Source organism: Engystomops pustulosus, chromosome 3 (genome assembly GCF_040894005.1).
Source record: "Engystomops pustulosus chromosome 3, aEngPut4.maternal, whole genome shotgun sequence".
NCBI classification, from domain to species: Eukaryota; Metazoa; Chordata; class Amphibia; order Anura; family Leptodactylidae; genus Engystomops; species Engystomops pustulosus.
This window is the reverse complement of record NC_092413.1, coordinates 182,752,673-182,773,786: the sequence shown is the minus strand read 5'-3', so window position 1 is coordinate 182,773,786 and position 21,114 is coordinate 182,752,673. Positions and strand designations below refer to the sequence as shown.

The following is a 21,114-nucleotide window of genomic DNA, read 5'->3' as shown; positions in this document are numbered from 1 at the left end:
TAATTTATGTCTCAAGCAGGGCATCGGTCAATGCGATGGTGCAATATAAGTGGAAATCAGATTTCCTCCAGACTGATGTCTATAGAGTCAGCACGCGCTTCCTCTTATCATTTCCTAGATCTACTGGACAGTGTCACCAATTAGAATATGTTACATTCCCTTGCACATCCCTTTAATGCTGAATATTGACACGTAGCCTTGTAGGACAAGACTTAAAGGACATCTACAATCAGAGTAGACGTGTCCTACTAACCAGCTCCTGAGGAACTATTCTTCTCACTACTTCTTTTATTATAACTTTATACGCTGCAATTTCGGCAATAGAGAGATATAAATCTTATGATAATCAGTCTGGGGCGCTCCGGCTACATCACTGAAAAACTGTGTCGTAAAATTGTTTTACTCCCATGTTCCGCTAACAGTTCCACCTGGTCCCTGACATCACCTGCTCTATACCGGGTAGGGGATAGGGGCTAACTTGTTGTTACTGGTCAACCCCTTTAAGCATTAATGGTCCATTACTACAATGTTGCATTATAAGAATGTACTGTATTATAGAGACGCTCTCTCCTTGTACAATCTGCATATATATAGATGGATGAAATCTACAACTTTCTATCCCTCCAGGGAGACACCAGACAAGTTGGCTAAACTCCTCACACGGATGTGTCTGAAATCTCATGTGATGGAAGATGGAAAGCAGCTGGAGATTGAGATCCCCCCTACAAGAGCAGACATTATCCATGCATGCGACATTGTGGAGGACGCAGCTGTCGCCTTTGGTTACAATAACATCCAAATGACCATCCCTAAAACCTACACCATTGCTAACCAGGTGAGGGGACCAGATGATCCAATGTTTTATGGGTGTGGAGTTCCTCAGGTCTAGCATAGTTACTACTCTGGTAACCATAGGTTGGAAGAAAGGAAGGGCTATTCTACTGTAACATATAAGTGAATACCGGAACCAGTGTTGGAGAGTTGTCCCATTGAGTTCACCAGAGTAGGACTTGTTACAGATTATAAAAGGGTGTTGGCAGTGGTTGCCCCATCTTTCATCTGTGAGTCATAACTGGACATGACATAAAATTGTATATACCCAATTTTATTCTGTGAGAGGCCAGCCCTTTTAAGCTGCTGTTCTTCCTGCGAGTTGTTGCTGGTGGCTCGGTGTGATAATGTATTCAGGGGCATAACTAGGAGAGGATGGACCCCATAGCAGACTTCTGAGAGGGGCCCTGTCCCCTTAAAAAATATACTTACTTGTACACTCATATAAAAAAATATAATCACACACATTTATATAATTATATATACATACATACAGTTCTACACTCACACACATTATACACTCCTTTATACATACATACAGTACATCAAATTCATACACATAGTGTATAGATACATCATATTATTACACATACAGTACACCATATGTACGCCAGCACACCATATACTCATACAGCATAAACACACACAAAGTATATACATTATATATTACTTTATACAGGCATACAGTATATAAACACGGACATACGGTATATATAACACACCATGAATGCATATACTATATATACATACTATACACCATGTACACTGCATTTACAGCATACACACAATACATATATACAAACTACACATCCATACATTAATACACTCATACACAAGTGTATATACTCACTGTGGGACAGTCTTCTTATCCCAGGACCCAAAACCTGCTGACCACATGAGAAAGTAGATGGCAGGAAGTATGAAAGGATGAGAGATTCCTAGTTTTGCTGTCCCCTCCCCAGACATTTGTTATCTGAGCTGCCTCCTCAGGTGTGTGCTATGAAAGATGTTCACTGTTATATACACTTATATTATGTTGCACATTGTGTTTGTATACAATGGTGCGTATCCTCCGTTCTTTACTGTTGCAGGTTGGGTGACTGGGCCCCCTGACACTACGGACCCTGTAGTGACTACTATGGCTGCTACCTTTGTAGTTACGCCCAGAATTAATGTAATAAATAAGAAAAACATTGATATTGTATCTGTGGTATCTTCCTGTATTCACACATAGCAGACTCTGAGCATCATTTTTCTTTTATCTCTAGTTTTCTCTGAATAAGCTGACAGAACTGCTGCGTCAGGATTTGGCAGCTGCCGGCTTCACTGAAGCTCTGACATTCGCCCTGGTAAGTGATTGCCGTAGTGTCTGCCTCATTACTCTATCTGCCATATTGTCTGTGTATTTCTATAGCATATTTCCTGATGTCTTATTTCCACAGTGTTCAGTTGATGATATCGCAGATAAATTGGGTATTCCTGTCTCCGCCACTAATGCTGCACACATTGCCAACCCCAAGACTGCTGAGTTTCAGGTCAGTTATATAGGGGAATTTCAGCTCTTTATATATGAGGAATGATTTTGGTGCTCGTCTTTCTTGCAGGGTGACTATTACGGAGATCCAATATCCAACGTAAAGGGGTATTCCGGTAACATCAAGTTATTGCATATCGGGGTGGGGACTCAGCACTGGGACCCCCTCTGATCACAACAATGGGCTGTTGTACTTCCAAATGAACTGAGCAGATGGTCACTCATGCGTCCACTACTTTATTAAGTGATACTAACCAAAATAGCTGAGTACAATGCTTGGTTATCTCCATCAGTGCTGTAGAGATGAACAGAGCGGCAAGTGCGTGTGAGAATTCATTTGGGTGTGTACAATGGATTCCTGTCCTTGTGACCCATAGGGTATCGCAGAAGTGGACCTTCCCCTCAACACAATCAGCAAGTTATCCTCTATCCTGTGGATAGGAGTAAATTGTTGTGACAACTCCTTTAAAGTCTTTATTGTGGTAGACTGGGATCACGTTGTTGTGTTCCGCATCGCACTTTTTCCCATCTGTAAATCCTGTGGGAGTATATTCCATGATTTTGAACAGCAAAGCTATGCTTCCCCTAGTCTTACTCTAGATGTCAGCATAGTGTATGGAGATCATGGCTTACTGCTTGCCCATATTGTCATTGCCAGCAAACGTAAGGTCACTGTGACTGCTGCCCGGGAATTGTGGTAGCGGCTAAAAAATTGGCAAAAAATTTAAGGACCAGACATTCAATTACAAGAACATTACACAGGTTGTTTAAGTGCACTGATCCCTACTGTTTGCTGTAGGTAAAGTAAATGAATGACCAAGATTAAGATCTTATCCGCTTCCTTCATTCACACCCAGCCACTATTTGCTTTGTAGCTTACACCTTCTGGTCTAGAGGAGAATGCAATAAAGAAACTTTGGGATATACATGAATTAAATTACCCCAGCTTCTGGAGGGCTTCAGGTGGAGCCCCTGTATAAGACTTTTATGGACATAAATTGAATAAAGTCACTTGGGTTATACAATGGAATTAGATATTACATTTCTTGTGATGGCTTTAGAAACCAGAGTCTGTCTCTGATCAGAGGGCTGGAACTCAAGTAGGAAAAGCTAAAGTTACATATAATTTCTTTCACTGAATTTTAGGACTTGATCATTGGTGTTGTTGGAGTTCCTGCCCCTGCTTTTCTCTGGGCCCTTTTAACTTTCTACCAAGTATTTATTATCCAGTGCTGAGTTTCATTTAAAAAAATAGTATGAAATAAACTCATAATATGAAGGATTGATCCACATGCTGCTATACAGATGCCACACACCAGACTAAAGACAGATCTCTGATCTGCTATAGTATACAGGCAGTCCCCGGGTTACATACAAGATAGGATCTGTAGGTTTGTTCTTAAGTTGAGTTTGTATGTAAGTCGGAACTGTATATATTATCATTGTATCCCCAGCCAGAACTTTTTTGGTCTCTGTGAAAATTGGGTTTTAAAATGTTGGGTTGTCATAAGAATCAATATTAACAATAAAGCTTCATTACATACACCTGTGATAACTGTTACAGCTGTTTGTTGTAGCCTAGGACTAAAGTACAATAAATTACCAATATCTAGATGTCCGTCTGTAACTATGGGTCGTATGTAAGTCGAGTGTTCTTAAGTAGGGGACTGCCTGTAGTGGGGAAAAAAGTATATAGTCGGCCACCAATTGTGCACGTTCTCCCACTTAAAAAGATTAGACGCCTGTAATTTATTTGTAAATTATGGTGGAAAATAAGTATTTGGTCAATAACAAAAGTTACCGTAATCTCAATACTTTGTTATTTATGCTTTGTTGGCAATGCCGGAGGTCAAACGTTTTCTATAGGTCTTCTGCTTGTGATCTTCTATAGAGCAGTGATGTTTTGGGGCAACAGAGACTTTCAACTCCCTCCAAGGGATATCTATAGGGTTGGGATCTGGGGACTAACTAGGCCACTCCAGGACCTTGAAATGCTTATTATGAAGCTGCTCCTTCATTACCCTTTCTGTGTGCTTGGGATCATTGTCCTGCAGAAAGACCCAGCCATGTTTCATCTTCAATGTCCTCGCTGATGGAAGGAGGTTTGCACTCAAAATCTCACAATACATGGCGAAATTTATTCTTTCATGTACATGGATTAGTCCTGGTCCCTTTGCAGAGAAACAGCCCCTCTGTTGTTCTTTGGATGCAACTCAGCATTCGCTCTCCTCCAAACACGATGAGTTGTGTTTTTACCAAACAGTTCTACTTTGGTTTCATCTGATCAAATGACATTTTCCCAATACTCTTCTGGAACATCCAAATGCTCTCTAGGAAACTTCAGATGGGCCCAGATATGTACTGGCTCAAGCAGGTGGACATGTCTGGCACTGCAGGATGTGAGTCCCTGGTGGTGTAGTGTATTACTGGAATAAGCCTTTGTTATGCTAGTTCCTGCTTTCTGCAGGTCATTCACTAGATCCCTCCCTGTGGTTTGGGGATTTTTGCTCACTGTTCTTGTGATCATTTTGACCCCACGGGGTGTGATGTTGCGTGGAGCCCCTGCTTGAGAGAGATTATCAGTGGTCTTATATGTCTTCCATTTTCTAATTATTGATTAGTTGATTATTGATTAGTTGACCACAGTTGATTTGTTCACACCAAGCTGCTGTGTTTTGCAGAGTCAGTCTTCCCATCCTGGTGCAGGTCTTCGCCATAGTGGAGTGTTTGAGGTTGTGGACAGGTGTCTTTTATACTGATAACAAGTGAGCATTGTAACTGAAAGCCTTCTGAGGTCCTCTTCAGACAGATAAGAAGGCTAATGATTAACTCTTTTCATACCTAGAACATATCCCTTTGAATATTCAGCTTTGCAAGGAGATTATACTTGGTGACACCTTTTTGGTCTTCTCTATGTAGGTGGCCCGCACAATGTTACTGCCCGGATTGCTGAAAACAATTGCAGCCAATCGCAAAATGCCTCTTCCTTTAAAACTGTTTGAAATATCTGATGTGGTGACAAAGGACAACTGTACAGGTAAATATACTACATGTTTACACAGTATGTAGAATAAGTGACATCTACATTAAGGTGAGTAAATCTTATCCCTTGTCAGGAATTGTCTGTGGTTCCTTATAGATTTCTGTACATGTTGTGAGAAAGTAATGGAATGAGAACAGTTGTCTGCAAGTTAATATCTCCCTTCCATCCTGACTGTGTAGGCCGCATTGAAAAGCTTACAGATGGGATCTACATTTTTGCATGATTTTGCTTGCACGTTTTTGGCCAACAGAATACATTTTTGTTGCGATCTGTTCAGCAGGCTGGTTCTATCTATAATTGACATGCCAAAGGAGAATAGTATAATATGATTGTGTAACATGTTTAATCATGTTTAAAGTAACAATTTCAGGTGTGATTTTTATAGATCACTCCTGACTATTAAAAGGTAAATATCTCCAGTTCCCTGGCACCTAAGATTCTAGGTGCCAGGGATCTAAAGTTATAGCCCTCTGAGCTGTGTGTCCTCCCTCCAGCCAGCATGCAAAATTGAGGAGGGTGCACAGAGGAGCTTCTCACTACTCACAGGTAAAGTGAATATTGACTTTATCTTTCGCTAAATGTAGAAAACGGAAAAATTCATGTTATTAATCCTCCCCTACCCAGAACAATCAGAGATTGCATGGGTCATATATTGAGTAACCTTTTTTTATGCAATGGAGTAGGAGGTTAAACTTTGGCCTAATGTGGCTTTGTAAACGTGCCTAATATGGTAGTTTAAATTATTGTTGATGTTGTTTATTGTAATATATGTACCGTATATAAATCTGCTTGCTTTGCCTTATTATTTTTACATCCTTTTTTGTGCGTAAAACCTTAGCTTTGATGTAAGTTTTATATAAAAATCAGTTTTTTTAATTTGTGTTTATCACAAAGTTACATGATGGTGGTACAAGCTGTCAACAGTTAATCAATGCAATCACCAGGTTGTCTGCTTTCAAAAAACATAGTTTTGGGTGTGCCTCACTATTTTGCAGGCTGTGACGGTCTTAAAAAGCAGATTTTAGTTCATCTTTATATTCATGTGAACATATGATTATGAGTGATCTAAAAATTCTATAGATGTTTATCTATTACATTTAGAAGGTGCAAAGCAAATCATTTCTGTTCGAGGGAAACATTTTTGCAATCAGTACATTTTTATGCATAATTTTTTATTAAATGTTAGACTTTGAATCAAAATTGCACTCTGTCTATAAACTGCTTAATGCAATTTTTTTTTTATAAAAATGGGGTAAACTATATAATTTTCTGGGGTTTAGTATAATTCTTTATAATGTTATTTTGGTTTTTATTTGTACATGTCAAAATTGTAAAAATAGCTTTGGCCAATAACACGACAATTTCCACGCCTGGCAGGGAAAGGGTTAAAGGAGGCGCCTATTAACTGTAGGTTGATGTGGGGATCATAACCATCATTAGTAGGGCATAGTTCTGTCATTTTAGAACAAATAAATGAACTGGTCAAAAATATGTGAAAAATAAGTCATACAACACATACTGTCGGCAGTACATTCCATTAAGCTCTAGGATTCCCCACACAACGGTTTGCTGGAGCGTACTTAACATTGGCGTAACTAGAAGCTGATGGGTCCCAGTGCTCTAAGTCTGTGCCAGGCCCCCGACTGTAATCTATGGTTTATAGTACTAGTCTTCTCATATGGGAAAGCGACACCATAAGGGCCCCCTAAACCTCTTGGGCCCGGGTGCGAAAAAGATTTTTCAGCTTTTTTCCTTTTTTACATCTACATTTTTTTTAACAAGGGTATATAAATTGCAATACCTCTGCTGGTTGATAGATGGCAGCACTCCCCAACACATTTCACATATAACGGTGTTCTATCTATTAGTTCCTGTTAGTATTTTATTACCCAGTTTAGTATATTATTTCATAGTAAAGCTTCTTTTACAGTTTTTATGTAATTTTTTTATATTATATTTTTTTCCTTTCTACATATTCGGTGGTGCGCTGTATCCAGATCTGACCCTTCTATTGTGTACCAGCAGGGGGCAGGAGAATAAAAGGAGTTGAGCTCCGGGTATACATGTTGTACACACTATAAATGTTCATCTGTCTGGAGTCAGAGTTTGGGATTAGATTTTTTGTTTATAATTTTTTATATTTTTGTACCATTTTATATAATACTTAAAAAAAGTGCTGCAATCTCCAGTAGTGTATCTTTCTGAAGAGGTAGGTGTTCAAGTTGTATTTACAGATTGGGGCAATGAGTCCATGGGGGGGTACAGGAGACATATTGCTGACAATGATGTGAGGAGCTGCATTAGTGTAACTCAGTTCCCATTCACTTGAGCAGCAGCTGAGCTGCAGTTACCTGGCGCCACCACTAGAGAAGAATGGTGCTGTATCTCCAGATTTTTTTATCTTTGTTTCTGACATTGAATAAAAGCTAAAATCAACCAATGTCTCATCTGATATTGAAAACACATTTAAAGCATAGACATCAATGTTTCCAATTTTTCACCTCCACACACCTATGTCCCAGTTCACACCTGCACACAAAACTTTCCCTCACTAAAACAATAATAATGGAAGATCTGTAAAAATGTCCATAGATTTCAGTGGACTTTTGCACCAATTCTCTTATCTGAATGGAGATTTTTTTCCCTCCTAAAATAACAGAAGCCCAATGGAAGTGGTGCAGAAAGACACTGAAGGAAGTCACTAAAGGTTTATTGAAATTAGTGAACTTTTATAAAGCATTCTGTAGATTTCCCTCATTGTTTTAGTGATGGACGATCATAGGTGGTCCGAACACAGGTGTGAACAGGACCCTATCTGCATTTGATGGAGGAATACTCTCCCTCCCGGTCTGCACCAGTCACAATCTAGAACTTGTAGCAATGATTGGCCGACATCTGCTGCAACTTATAATGTTCAAAGAACGGGACACATCATAAGAGTAGCATGGGAGCCTAGTATTTGGGAACAAGCCTGAAGGTTGATCCTCTCTGCCCATCCCTGACCAAAGACAACTTCCCCCAATTCAGTTTCTCATAGAGTAAGACTTCCAGATATTTATCGGACTTGGCTCTTAGTCACTTGCAAAGTTATTAACATTAAGCAGAAAACCATTGTGGGGGGACGGGTAAAAGAACTCCTCAGCCCTCTCCCTAATACATCCAGCTATTCCAATTCTCCATAACTAGGGCCATGTTGTTATATACCTACAATAATACACGGTGGAGGAGATACATTATGCCTTTGATGTCCGTTTTCTGTCTGAGAAAGCGCATGAATTTCCTCCCTCCTTGCCGGTTTTCTGGCCTTGCCGCTATGGTCGTGTCGGTACAAAGGTTAGGGAGGGGCATGAAAACGCATGAAAACGGCCCCAAAACGGGTTCAAAACGCCGTAGGGAAAACTGTCAAACTGTAGCAGAAAACTCTGTTGCTTCAGAATTGGGCCAGAGCCTCTTAGTGGATATGGGCGCTGGAACGCCAGCGGGGGGAAGGGTTGTGGGCGGGGTTTCCAGGCTCACATTCGAAACGCCAGACTTAATGAATTCCCTCCAGTGATTCTAAACCGATCATATAGCCAGTCTAGGTACATCATGGGAAGACTGAAGTAGATACTGAAAATTTCTTATGATGATGTACAGGTCCTAAGGCACATTAAACCAGAGAGACCCTTCTCTGTCGCAGGACTCCTTAGGTCATTTTGAATATAGCGTTCATAGATGTTTTTTCTGTATAATCCCCTAGAACAGTGATGGCGAATCTTTTAGAGACCGAGTGCCCAAACTACAACCAAAATCCACTTATTTACCGTGAAGTGCCAACATGTCATTTTAAGCAGTAACTTATTGCTACCTGTTCTTCCACTTCTTTAATTGTATTGGCTCCCCTGAGGCCACCAATACAGTTGAAAGAAGGAGGGCAAATTCAGACTATCATTGTAGCTTCCCTCCCGGTCTCTCGGTACAGGAAGAATGGTGGGTCCAGCAGGAGAACATCCAAAGATAATGCAGTTCTGTCAACACCTTCTCACTTTTCAAGCAGTTCCAAACAGTCAATGAAGTGTCGCTGTAAAATAGTGCTTATAAGTTGCCTGATACTGTGGGAAAATTTAATGGATTTGGTCCTGTTTGGTGAACTCTGTCCTGGGCTGATGGCCTGAGTGCCCACAGAAAGGGCTCGGAGTGCCACCTCTGGCACCCGTGCCACAGGTTCGCCATCACTGCCCTAGAAGATACAATAACATCATTGTGATCTTGTCACTGTCCTACAGAGACGTTGGTGATTATTTCCTCTTGAAAAGTTCACCTTAGAACACTCCTAGGAGTCATGTCAAGGTTTACAATCCATATAACAATATTTTTTAGTAAAGTTCTGGTACTATTCATCCATATGCCCTGCCCAGGAGACTTTGGTTTGGTTGCTAAGGGTATGATACTAAAACATTTAGTGTGTCCATAACAACTAGTGTGTCCTGCCCTGATAACCCCCTGTAGGTCCACACCGCACTCTGATATTATTCTTTCATTTGCAGACATGTTGACTCGGTTCTGTTCAGATATGACTGCACAATGATCGACGTGTCATGTCCGCTCTTAATATTTGCCCGTGGAGCCCCCTGTCATGTATAGATGTGGTGTTTGTGTAATGGCTGCTCACTGCAGGGGTTGTTATAAGAACAGATAAAATGGTTTGGGCCTCCATCCTCCGGACATGGAGTGTGCGCCGCAGATACCAAGCGTTTGAAGCTTTACAATGTACAGCTGGAGTCTGACTCTCCTACGTCTGTTCCCAATTTCTCCTCTTACTTCTACAAAGAGCGGGTCTGCAGCTGATTTGGGATTTCCCTTATCATGTATGTCTACCGTTTACGCCATTCTCCTGTTATTTTCAGCTCTCGCTCTTAATCTTGGTGATTGCTACTTGTCATGCTCGCCTCCATTTTTCAGCTGGATCCATATTAATCCAGAAGCGATGCTACTACAGTGAGGTCCCACCAATGCCAGCCATACTAATACCATTAGATCAGAGGGATATTGTTAAAAATGTTTCCCTCACAAAATATATCTGGGTGTGAACAGCATAATTAGATGTTTGTCCTCTGTTTCTCCAGACTCCATCTTATAATTTAACAAGATGCTGACTCTTAAAGATGCTTATTCTTAAAGGGGTTGGCCCAGATTTTTAAGTGTTCCTCAATGCAAATTATGTACTGAGTATGTCTCGAGCTGCATCCAATTTTTGAGTACTTAAAAATAGCGGAGTCCATAGGTTGGCTGAGCCCCATAGAAAATAAAAGGGGTAACAATGTATATGTTTTGATGTTGACAAGGGAATCCATTTTGACATCGCAAGGGAACCCCATTCTTATTAACAGTGGGGTGCTTGTGGTTAAACCCCCTAAAATTAAGCAGATTATGATGTATTATGTATATGGCATCTCCCATGCTTCATGTTATGTGTATGGGTATCACACAGGGTGATGGCTAAAGCTTTGTTCTGTAGTTGAAGCCCGCTCTGCTTTCTAATGTCATCCACTGAAAAATACAATTACAGCTCGTAAGAGGAAGACCCGTATCAGCTCTAATTCAGTAGATCTTGTTGACTTTCCTAGAAATAAATTGCAGCTTGTGGGCAAATATCCTGTCACACTGAACATATAGTTTACAACAATGTATATTCAAGGCATAGTATTGGATATAACCAGTAATTGTTTCCTTTTTTCTTGGCCTTTAAGATGTTGGCACGAGGAATTACCGTCACCTTTGTGCCGTGTATTATAACAAGAATCCAGGGTTCGAGGTCATCCATGGTCTGCTGGACCGCGTCATGCAGCTCCTGGCAGTCAGCGCTGGCACAGAGAAAGGATACCGGATCAAAGCTGCAGAAGGTAAGAGGTGGATTACGCGGCAAAGACTTCTGGATGAAAAAACCATCTGAGCCCGCCTTCATACAAGGCATTTCGATTGCGTTCGGAAACGCAATTGAATGGCCCCACCTCCGATCACACATTGACTGAACATTGCGTCTCCTGCATGTTTATTAACCATTTTAGGAAACTCCATGTCAACTCAATGTGTGATCGGGGGTGCATTCCTTTAATTGCGTTTCAAATGTATTTAAACCGCCACCTGTAAGCGCAGCCTGATATGTTTTTATAAGAGTTGGGAGACTTTTTACTATTTTTTTCTGTGGTCTAGGTTACATGAGAGCTAGAAGTCAAACATAGCAAAGTTTCTTAAAAATGTCAAAATACATTTTCATAATACAGGAAAAAAGAATTTTATATTTTCCATCTTTGCACATCTGTAGCATTTGTCACAATGTACAGTACCAAGACCCACCACGGCAAGGAGTGCCCCAATGTCTGCTCCACGTATGGGGGGTATAAACACTGCCTTCATCAATTGGCAATATATTGGGGAACTGGAGAAGATTAATAAGCTCAGCGATCTGGAGATCTTCAGGGTATAGTGTAGGGTTTGATGTCCGAGTCCAGAATATGTTCCAGGAGTAAATGTCTATAATAGAAAATCCCCCTCCCTTTATAAAGCAAACTGGAAATTAAACTCAATGGTGCCCATAAACCCTGTGTACTGGAATTCTCCCAAATTTTACATTATCTTAAGACACGAGGATAAAATTGATGACTCTATCCCTCCATATGTACACAGTTGTCTCTCCTTTTTTTGAGCATATGTATAATAGGCAATTTTTCACGCACCTTCTGTTCCTTTGACATATTTAAGTAGCCTACACCTAACCCAGGTCATAACCTCATAACCTCTATGGGCTGGGATCTCTGGAAATTATCACGGTGGAGTTGTGAGCAGTAATTGGAAAGTTAGACATGTATTAGCCACTAATAGTGGGGATATGGTCTCTAGGAATTGTCTCCTATACAGGCAGTCCCCGGGTTACATACAAGATAGGGTCTGTAGGTTTGTCCTTAAGTTGAGTTTATATGTAAGTCGGAACTGTATATTTTATTATTGTAATCCCAGCCAGAACTTTTTTGGTCTCTGTGACAATTGGATTTTAAAAATGTTGGGTTGTCATAAGAACCAGGATTAACAATAAAGATTCATTACAGACACCTGTGATAACTGTTATAGCTGATCATTGTAGCCTAGGACTAAAGTACAGGAAATTACCAATATCCAGAGGTCCAGGGGTCGTATGTAAGTCGAGTATTCTTGAATAGGGGACCGCCTGTATATAATATAATCTTTCATGCACTTTGTATGTATTGTATAGAAAGCTATAGGGACATCTGATACACCTTCATTTCTAGCTAATGAAATATGTTTATGGGGAATCATTGGAAAATATTTTGATGTTTCTGGCCTGTGGGTCTCTGGCCTTAAAGGGGTTTATCAGTTTCATAGGAAAACCTTTTGGGGGACAGGGCACTGAATGATTGAGTCCTGTGCTGCTTCCTAGTAGCAGGGAGTCATAGGTAAGTACATTGAGATCTTGTATCATCCCCACTATTTTTCCAGACCAGACTAGACCAGAATCTGCAGCAATAGTGTACATGCATTTCAAACAATGTAAGACGCTGGATGCTGGATACCGGTCGTATGGGTTTCACTGAAAATGCATTTGTGACCGGGAGGTCTGTGGGGGGCTGCAGTTTATTTAAGGATCCGTGAATGTACTGGACTTACTGAAGCAGAGCGTAAAACCCCTCTCTGCGTAAACTTGGCGGCAGGTCAGTATTCCAACATGTTAAGGACCCCAAACACCTCCAAGATGACCACTGGCCTGATTAAGTGCTGTAAAATAATGGTGGCCACACAAAATATTGATACTAGGGCACATTTAGCTATTTTCACTTTGGGTTGTTCTCCCATTTGTAGCCAGTGGTTTAGACGTTAATGACTGTGTCACACTGTTATACAAGATGTACATTGACTACAATAGTGTCATGTCCTCAGTGCTGTCTCATTAAGAGAGAAAATATTTTCCAAAATTAGAGAGGTGGACTCCATGTGAGATACCGTATAGTAATTTAATGTCCCTTTTACGTCTATCGAGGACAGGCCTGGAGGGGTAAAGCATTGTATGGTTGCCCAGCATGTAAAAAGATTCTCCATGGGCAGGTGTAGTGAGGGTGCACCTGCTCTTCCCTCTGTGGGTGGGTGGCACCCTCCTGGTGCGTGTCACAGTGTTAGACGCACAATTACACCTGCTGCACCTGTAATCGCTGGTGGCCGCTGGAAGGGACCTGTGTGTCCCTGGGTATTCAAGCAGCCATGAAATGCGGACGCCACGTTAAATAATAATTAAAAGAAGCTTGTGAAATTCCGCATAGACAAGTAAATGAGATTTAAGGCAGGCGGCTATGGAGGCACAGCGGGAGAGCCAGCCTCTGATAATACAGTAGGTACAGTTTCATGGGTAATTATTACTCGCTCCCTGTGGGGTCTCTTGTAGCCTCCAGGCCTTTGATCTGCATTGCATATTACATTAATACCAATCTTGTTATTCTCTTATTCCCTGCCCTCCCTCCTGCTGTGGATTACCCCCCCCGGCTATCAGCCCCCCTTGCCTGTGACACTATTTAGCCCTATTATAGTCTGTGGGGAGTTTTTTTTTTTTTTTTACAAATTTGATGAGTCAGCATTGTTACCTCCGTTTTAGCCTCCGCACGCTTGACGTATGAGATTCTATAGTTGTATGTCGGCTCATGGCTGGGGTCATTTATTCATCCTTTGCAATAAGTTTGTGGATGCACGTATAAAAACGGTACACAGACAATGAATAGGGCATGCAATAATGACTCCATTGTAAGCATCTTGGGCTTAGTAAGGCTTACACAATGTTCTGGAAAACTAACTGCCAAGAAACAAATATTATATGAATGAGACCTTCCATATAGAATCGCCACAGATTTTCTTTTGGTTTTACCTGCAAGATTATGTGTACAGTCATGGCCAAAAGTTTTGAGAATGACACAAATATTATATTTTCACATGATCTGTTGCTCTCTGGTTTGTCAGATGTTTTATCACATACAGAAATACAAGTGCAATCATATTATGAGTAACAAAAGATTTTACTGACAGTTAGAATGAGTTACTGCAGCAAGTTAGTATTTGCAGTGTTGACCCTCCTTCTTCAGGACCTCTGCAATTCTCCCTGGCAGCTCTCACTCACCTTCTGGACCAAATCCTGACTGATAGCCGTCCATTCTTGCACAATCAATGCTTGCATTTTTTCACAATTTGTTGGTTTTTGTTTGTCCACCTGTCTCTTGATGATTGACCACAAGTTCTCAATGGGATTAAGATCTGGGGAGTTTCCAGGCAATGGACCCAGCAGTCCACTCCCTGTACCTTTTGCAGAATATCAGTCTGTCCCTGATGTTTTTTCTGGAGAGAAGTGGCTTCTTTGCTGCCCTCCTTGACACCAGGCCTTGCTCCAATAGTCTCCGCAGTCTCACAGTGCATGCAGATGCACTCACACCTGCCTGCTGCCATTCCTGAGCAAGCTCTGCACTGCTGGTAGCCCCATCCCCAAGCTGAAACACTTTTAAGGGATGGTCCTGGCGCTTGCTGGTCCTTCTTAGGTGCTCTGGAGCCTTTTTGGCAACAATGGAACCTCTCTCCTTGAATTCCTTGATGATGCAATAGATAATTGACTGAGGTGCAATCTTACTAGCTGCGATACTCTTCCCTGTTAGGCCACTTTTGTGCAATGATGACTGCACATGTTTCTTTAGAGATAACCATGGTTAACAGAAGAGAAACAATGTTGCCAAGCACCAGCCTTATTTTAAAGTGTCCAGTGGTGTGATTCTTACTTAATCTTACTTAATGACAGATTGATCTCCAGCCCTGTCTTCATCAACACCCACACCTGTGTTACTGGAGCAATCAGTTGAAATGTGTTTTGGGGGAAAAAGTTCATTTTCTAGGCAAATATTGACTTTGCAAATAATTGCTGTTAAGCTGATCACTCTTTATAACATTCTGGAGTATATGCAAATTGCCATTATAAAACCTGATGCAGTAGACTTTGTAAAAATTAACATTTGTATAATTCTCAAAACTTTTGGCCATGACTTTAGATGAGACCGCACCAGTTTGCAGGTGCTAGGTACTCTACAAATACATGTGTATGCCTAGAAAAGCCGAGCATGCATGTGTTGTAAGTGGGAAAAATGGAATAAGAAACTGCCCAGCAGTGGTGACTTGTCTTTCCTAGAATATGAAGATCAGACCTTTAGCTTCAGCAAAATCAGAAGGTCTCTTACATTTTAGATAGTTATCTGATTCCACAGTTATTCCTTACTTTGCTTTTTTTCATGTTTAAATCAGTTTTTCTTCATTTCTGGAAGTGTAGGCAGCTAGGTTAACATTTCCACAGCTGCTGACACTTCAGAAATGAAGGAAAAAATGGATTTAAAACAACCAAACGCATGCGTCTTCAATGCTTTAAAAACGCACCATGTGACCGCACCCTAAGGCCGGTTCCCACAAGTGAGTTTGCTCCATGCACTTATGGAATTTGTGGACTGAACCTCTAATCACTGAAGTAATCGGACACACTGTCTCCAGTCCAATGATTGCAGATTTGCTCTGGGAAATCCTGTATGCGCGCTGAGAAAGTTTTTCCGTTTTTCAAACTCGCTCAATGACAACCGGCTTTAGTTTGTTTGGTCACCGCCACGTGTGCAGATAATCTTAGGATTCTGGATGTCTTGGCATTCAGTCTCCCCCTGATCAGGAAGTGAGACAGAGTCGCTGATCTTAACCTCAGAGACATTGGGGGACATTTACTATGGCGTTTCCGCCAGTTTTGTGGCGCTCTCACCACATGTTCTGCTCTTCTACCTATTTATTATCTGGCGGCGCCAGAAAAAATGACTTTTTCCGTCTGCTCCGACTCTTCTCCGAAAAGGGGCGTGGCTTTGGCGCAGTGGAAACTCAGACAGAATTAATATGTGTCACAGACCTTTTTGGGCGCTGTAAACTGGCGGAAAGTAGACCAAAAGAAAACTGGTCTAGCAGGGACTGTTGGACACATTTCTGGTGCTCGGGACAGATTTTGGTCCCAGGGACAGAAAATGGTCTCGGCGCCAGAAATGTCTCTGCACAGCTACACAATATTAAATGTGTATCTTCTTTCCGAGAGCAGGTCGTAACAAAGCCAATGCAGACACCGACACTTTAAGTAAATGTCCCCCATTCTCTTGCGTGTTTGTCTGTCCATGGTTTGTTCCGGTATTGCCGCTCGGCTGTACAGAAATGAATGGAGCTTAGTTGCAATACCTCATTCTACCTTTGGTCAGGAGAGGAGCTGTTTTTGGAAGAAGGCAGCCATGTTTTTGAAACCTCCGACAAACCCTTTAATCACCTGAATAAGGCCGGACCCGTAGATTGTGTACAGTAATGGCGGGGTCAGACCGTATCTGCAGATCAGACATGAAATGTAACCACTGGAGCTCAGCTGTAGATGAAAGCACATGTTAAGTGTTTCTTAGATTTTTTGCCTTTTAAAGCGGCTTCTCAATTGCTGCCTGTAAGCCCTGACTTCCGCACATCCTATCAAATTATAGGACTGCACAGGTATGTCTAAGCCTATAATATTACCTTCAACTTTCCTTATTCCCAGTTTTCATTCTGAAGCTCACACAAGAAAGCAACTAAAATGCCCGATTTCAGCGGATAAGAAGATCCATCCCTTTGATATTTAATTGTCCATAAAATGTGATAAAGATTAGTCGATACAAATGACATTTGGTCCCCTCCAGCTCTTAACTCTTGTTATGCCTGGGGCAGTGGTGGTGGAGTCTCGGCTGTGTTCAGGCACCTGCCACTCATGGGTTAAAGTGGCCCTGTCATAGGACTGGCTGGAGAAGCTGTAATTATCCCATTACTTACAGCCCAGTGGACTTTGGAAAATAAGGTGACATATATGGCTTTAGGGAGATGAGTGTCTATCCCCTTGTTGTGAAGTTCAGCCGTCGTGACACATCTGTTCATACAGGGCTTGTGCGGAGAGCAGACACAGCTGTCACGTCCCCTCCTATAGGGGGATCTAATTATACCTGACGTCAGGGAAGCTCCGACTACCTGTTTCTAATCTTTTCATTTTTATCTATTGAAAACTTGTCCTTAAAGTATAGTTTTTTTAACTATTATAGGAGTTTCTATACCCTGAAGGAACCTACTTGTCTTAGACTTGTCAGCAGAATACAGCCGCAAACAGACCGTTGTACAGGACATGTGAAATGCCATACTTTACAATAACATGTAGCCTTATTTTATAATAGTGGGCCAGGCGGACACATGGTTGGATCACACAACTTCATAGTCCCAATTACTAGTGGATTTCCATGCAGAAAATCTACTGTGCAAAACAGTAGAAGTGAATGAGTTGTGGATTTGATGCATCTATCCTGAAAGGGCCACACGACAACTTACGTGACCTGTAAATGAACGAGCCAGTAATTTTTTTACATTTTTCACAGCCACTTTGCATTGGTGTTTACATCAGATCTTCATGGATCCTCCAATTCTGTAGTCTATGGTGGATATTTACCAGGGCTTCTATGCCACAAAACTGGCATAGAAGCTCAGAAATAATTGCAACGCCTGGCAAACTTGGGCCAGCATGGGGTATTCCTATCCCATGCCCGCCTGCACACTTCATAGACTATGCGAACTTTCACTTTACACATTCACATGATTTTTGCTCAAAACTATGCCAGTGCTGGATACATTAAAAGGCCAAAGCAGGAGGGTCCATCATACACTGGCCCATGAAAAATGGTTTCGACTAGGACCTGCTCTACCACTTAGCAGATCAGTCGCGTGGTCCGATAAGATAGCGGGTATTGAAAGAAATCCATTAAAGGATATATACTATGAAAAATCTACCATCAAAAGTAGATTCCTCCTGCCTAATCTGGAATTAAATAATTCTGGAACCTAACCTAACTTGTTAATTTACATATTGCTAAAATAAAGAGGCGACTAGGGCGTGGAGAAGCCTTAGCTGCCAGTGCCGGGCCAGGCTAGTACACACCCAGTAGTTTCTGCACTTTATTTACATATTGCTAAAATAAAGTTTGTAACGAATTAGGCTCCAGGATTATGGCAGAGGAAGCAGGAGGAATCTACCTTCAGATCTACTTCTGATTCCTCATGTTGGGATTCCTTTAACAGATGGTACAAGGATGCATAAAATGCAATACTAAACAATGGAACAATACAAGGCAATTTTTACTGTTGTGTGCATGTGCCCTTTGAGTAATTTTTATTGGCAGTACTCCACCTAATAAAATATACTAATTCTTTCATTCCTATACATCAGGGGTAAGGGGTTCCCCTGCTTCCCTGCACCAGTTTTCTGGTGTACAAGCTTTGAAAGAGGCAAAGTATCTGGGGCTTGGAACTGTTCCTATTTTCCCCCTCATAGAGGTGAAGGGCAGGTATCCCTACTGCGTAGTGGGCTTGTGGGGGGCAGGAATTGGCGCAGCATATAGCACAATTCTTCACCAGGTGGAGTCGGGTGCAACAACCGGATTTATTGGGCACCCAGAGCCTTCTAATAGATCCGTTGTTGCGCACCATTTGTCCTCCTATGATAAATCTCCCCTATTGTGACTTAGCATCATGTACAGAGCCGTGTAAATCCGAATATGAATTCTTGAGGGGTAAGTATTGAGTTATGTATTGGGTTGTGTAATTATTGGGCAGTGTACGTCACACTGTTATATATGGTACACAGTGCAGATGACGTCACTTCTTTTGTCTTCTCCCTTGTCCTCGGGTAATTAGAACAATGCCTTAATTATCAGTGTAGCTTCACAAAGCCAGGGGAGCCACGGGCTGAATTGGTATTATCCTAAACCTTTTATTGCGGGTGGATCCTAAGCCCATTTCACAGCTATTGCTGGCTGTGTGTTAGATGCACCAATTTCACACTTCTTTCCCAAGTAAATGTCCACCAAAAAGAAGCGTTCATAGGGCCAGCTCCTGCCTGGTGTCAGGCTGCGTAGCACCACGTCCTTTCTTTTTAACTCCGATTATTTCTACTATAGTCCTGATGTGTGATTCTTGTAGCAGTACGGCACATACCCGGCTTCATACTGGGATGTTTTATTACCATGAGACGCTAACCAATTACCTACCAGGCCTGTGGAGCTCACTGATGTCTGGGGGAAGGCAAACAGACACTGTAAAGTCCACTACACGTAGGATTGTCCTTCAATTCCATGGTATAACACATATTATACTGTAGCCATAGGTTAGTGATGTCCTATCCATCTGAATTATTAAGACATTGATAGTTTTTTTTTTTCTTACAGATCCAGCTTTTTTCCCTGGTCGCTGTGCAGAAATACTAACGGATGGCAAAACTATAGGAAAACTGGGCGTCCTTCACCCGGACGTCATCACAAAGTTTGATCTGACCCTGCCATGCTCAGCCCTGGAAATAAACATTGAACCATTTTTGTGAACTAGAACCGGCAGTAACATTTACTTTTAAGAAGAGAAAGGCATATACAAAATAATACTTTGAAAATTATCAACTTATACATATGGGGTGTACTTGCCTAATGATATCATATACAGATGTAGCAAACATTTAGTTGACATAGTATATTACACATTTGCCACATCTGTATTGGTTGTATGGTATGATTAAAAAACAAATAATAGCAGATCCTTATTTTGGTAAAGAGTAAATTACCAGTGGAAGTAATATAGTTTCCTACATGCAACTTTTGGCAAGTTTTGCAAGTTTAAGGATGTTAATTTTTAATGCAGGCTGAGCCATCCTGGGCTAGGATTTTGTATTTATTCCTGTAAATGACATAAGGCGCTTTACGATCTGTTACATTGTGCTGCAGTCAAAGGGGCGTTTTCATGTCTACATGGAGTAGTCGTTGACCTAGGCAATATCTGCTTACGCTACCAAGACTGTTATGGAGTTCTCTAAACAATACATATTAAAATGCATACTTCCTATCTGCTGTGATTCACTTCTCTCTGCATAGAGCATCTGTGTAATCTGAAACCTAAATGAGCATCCGTCTGTCTTGCTAGCATGACTGAATTCAGCAGGGATTATGAAGAAAGAAGTGCTGGTCACACTGGAGGAGATTCATTATGGCCAGTTTTCTGGTAGAGAAGGCATATAAATCTCCCCATCCCCACCAGTTCTCCTGTTTTTCTGACTGCATGCCACTTTGGGCATATAAGGGCTCTGCAGAAATTACCACCAGAGATCCACAGACTTGAACTGGGGTCCGACCTGGTGAAGATTACGTCCAATCTAACATGAGGCCAGATCCTCTTTGTGGGAGTCTGTGCAAGGACATCAAGGGCAGAGTAAAGCTCAGTCCTGCACTTTTGATATGGAAGAGAACACTGGAAATAAAATACCCCCTCCATTTACCATCCACACCAATAGGCTTGCATATTCAAGAGTCCTCCATGTCCCTCCGTGGACCCCTCCATGTATGCAAGACTACATGGACTGATGGTAAATGGTAGGCTTCAGTTTATGTCATTTCCATTCTCTTCCATGATAGAATCTGGAGAAGATTGGCAAACTACCAGGGAGACAGATGCAAATAAATCCTAAAGTGGCTGTACCAAGTTTGCAAATCATCCCCTGTCAAGAGGATAGAGAAGTAGTCGCGGAGTGTCCTACGACCACTTGTTGAATAGGAGTCTTGTCACTCTTATCAAT

General features: G+C 41.5%; 1 protein-coding gene across 1 annotated transcript in view; it reads left to right on the top strand.

Moving 5' to 3' along the window:
* Positions 1-20,387, top strand: part of FARSB (phenylalanyl-tRNA synthetase subunit beta) — a 30,872-nt gene extending 10,485 nt beyond the window's left edge. The window contains exons 12-17 of the mRNA XM_072143140.1: positions 628-835; positions 2,100-2,180; positions 2,274-2,366; positions 5,285-5,402; positions 11,138-11,290; positions 19,724-20,387. Of these exons, the coding sequence (XP_071999241.1) occupies positions 628-835; positions 2,100-2,180; positions 2,274-2,366; positions 5,285-5,402; positions 11,138-11,290; positions 19,724-19,875 (805 nt within the window). The 3' untranslated portion in view covers positions 19,876-20,387. The remainder of the gene's footprint in view (positions 1-627; positions 836-2,099; positions 2,181-2,273; positions 2,367-5,284; positions 5,403-11,137; positions 11,291-19,723) is intronic.
* Positions 20,388-21,114: the final 727 nt, after the last annotated feature.